This window comes from Anneissia japonica, unplaced genomic scaffold, assembly GCF_011630105.1.
Source record: "Anneissia japonica isolate Jap-2015-1 unplaced genomic scaffold, ASM1163010v1 scaffold28437_len1709_cov124, whole genome shotgun sequence".
Taxonomy (NCBI): Eukaryota; Metazoa; Echinodermata; class Crinoidea; order Comatulida; family Comatulidae; genus Anneissia; species Anneissia japonica.
This window is the reverse complement of record NW_022688837.1, coordinates 1-1,520: the sequence shown is the minus strand read 5'-3', so window position 1 is coordinate 1,520 and position 1,520 is coordinate 1. Positions and strand designations below refer to the sequence as shown.

General features: G+C 40.7%; 1 protein-coding gene across 1 annotated transcript; it reads left to right on the top strand.

Annotated features, from left to right (window-relative positions):
- Positions 1-294: 294 nt before the first annotated feature.
- On the top strand, positions 295-1,019 carry LOC117123689 (the record flags this gene model as incomplete). Its single annotated transcript, XM_033269707.1, has 2 exons — positions 295-367; positions 652-1,019. Coding segments are annotated over 2 exons (438 nt in total), but the record flags the coding sequence as incomplete, so codon positions are not given.
- Between the last annotated feature and the right edge of the window lie 501 nt (positions 1,020-1,520).

Genomic DNA, 1,520 nt, shown 5'->3' with positions numbered 1-1,520 from the left:
TGTAAATTGGAAGCACGGCTTACCCTAGATAAGTTGAAACGCTACACAGTTGAGATTAAGAAACTTCTTTCTGTAGATGAAATAACACTTAACGAATTGCAGTCATTAATTGGGAAGTTACAATTTTCGACCTGTGTTATTACTGCCTCTTATACACCCGCCTCACTACAGGAAAGACATCCCCATTCAGTCGTGTAAAACTCACACAGGGTACAAAAGACGACCTTAAGACCTGGCTTAATTTTTTGTTCCAATACAACGGAACAACCCTCATAAAAATGCCCTATAGATTAGACTCAAATTGTTTACACTTCTACTACGACGCCGGTCGGTTATGTGTCAACCTTCAATAATCAATGGATACAAGGTACCTGGCCATCGTTATTTAATCCTTTGACATCATGATTCTTGAGTTGTATCCTATATTTATCATGCTCTCAATATTTGCAAAACAGTTAGCAAACACTCATGTTTTTTTTCACAGTGATAACCTAGATAAAGTTTATATTCTACACATCCTCAAGCAATGACAGTGTTATGCATATCGTTCGCCCCATAGTGCTTGTTCCGCTTGTTAACAATATAAACCTCACGTCCAGACATATACCAGGAAAAAAGAACATTTTGTGTGATGTACTGTCTCTGTTTCAGGTAACAGGAAAGCTACTAAAAGAGAGCAACATGCAGCCGCATCCTCTACAAATTCCGGCACACCTGCTACCAGAGAACTTCGTTCCTTTGAACAGACACTTACCTGGGGATCGTTAGCAAAAGACACTGCTAAGTCTTACATCAAGCAATGGACACATTTTCGTCACTTTGTACGACGACATAACCTACCGTTACGTATGCCATCAACCCAACAAGCCTTATCCCTTTACGTGTGCTATTTGATAAAATCTGGACTTGCAGTCTCTACCGTTAAAACCTACCTTAGTGCAATTTCATTCATGCACAAGATTTCTTACATGGAGGATCCGACAGTCTCGACAAAATTGACCATTCTGTGTAGATGAGCCTCAAAACTAAAACTACAGCAGTCTGCCACTTTCACTCGGCTACCAATCACTACACAGATTTTCACTAAACGAATAAAGAACCTCCAATTCGCAACCATTTCGCGTTAGGATTTCACTTTCTATAAAGCTTCTAACATGCTATTTTGCCTGCCTACGAGCCAGCGAAATTGTTGCTACGAAAACTCTTGAACATGCGCTAACGTCCAACAACATAGTACTTCATAAGGATAAACTAGATGTGTATAAGAGACAGGATGTGCATCCAGAGGTGACGGAACTAGGTCCACATCCAAAATATGTACTTAAGGAAAATCGTGGAAGCTGCCTGTGCCCTGTGAAAGCACTACACCTATACGGAAAAATTCGCCCCAAAGTGGAAGGTCGATAGTTTGTATTTCCAACTGGTACACCAGTAAACAGGGCACATCTGTCTGAATCACTAAGATTGTGCGCACGTTATGCCAATCTAGACCACAGGCGTTTCAACACACACTCTTTCAG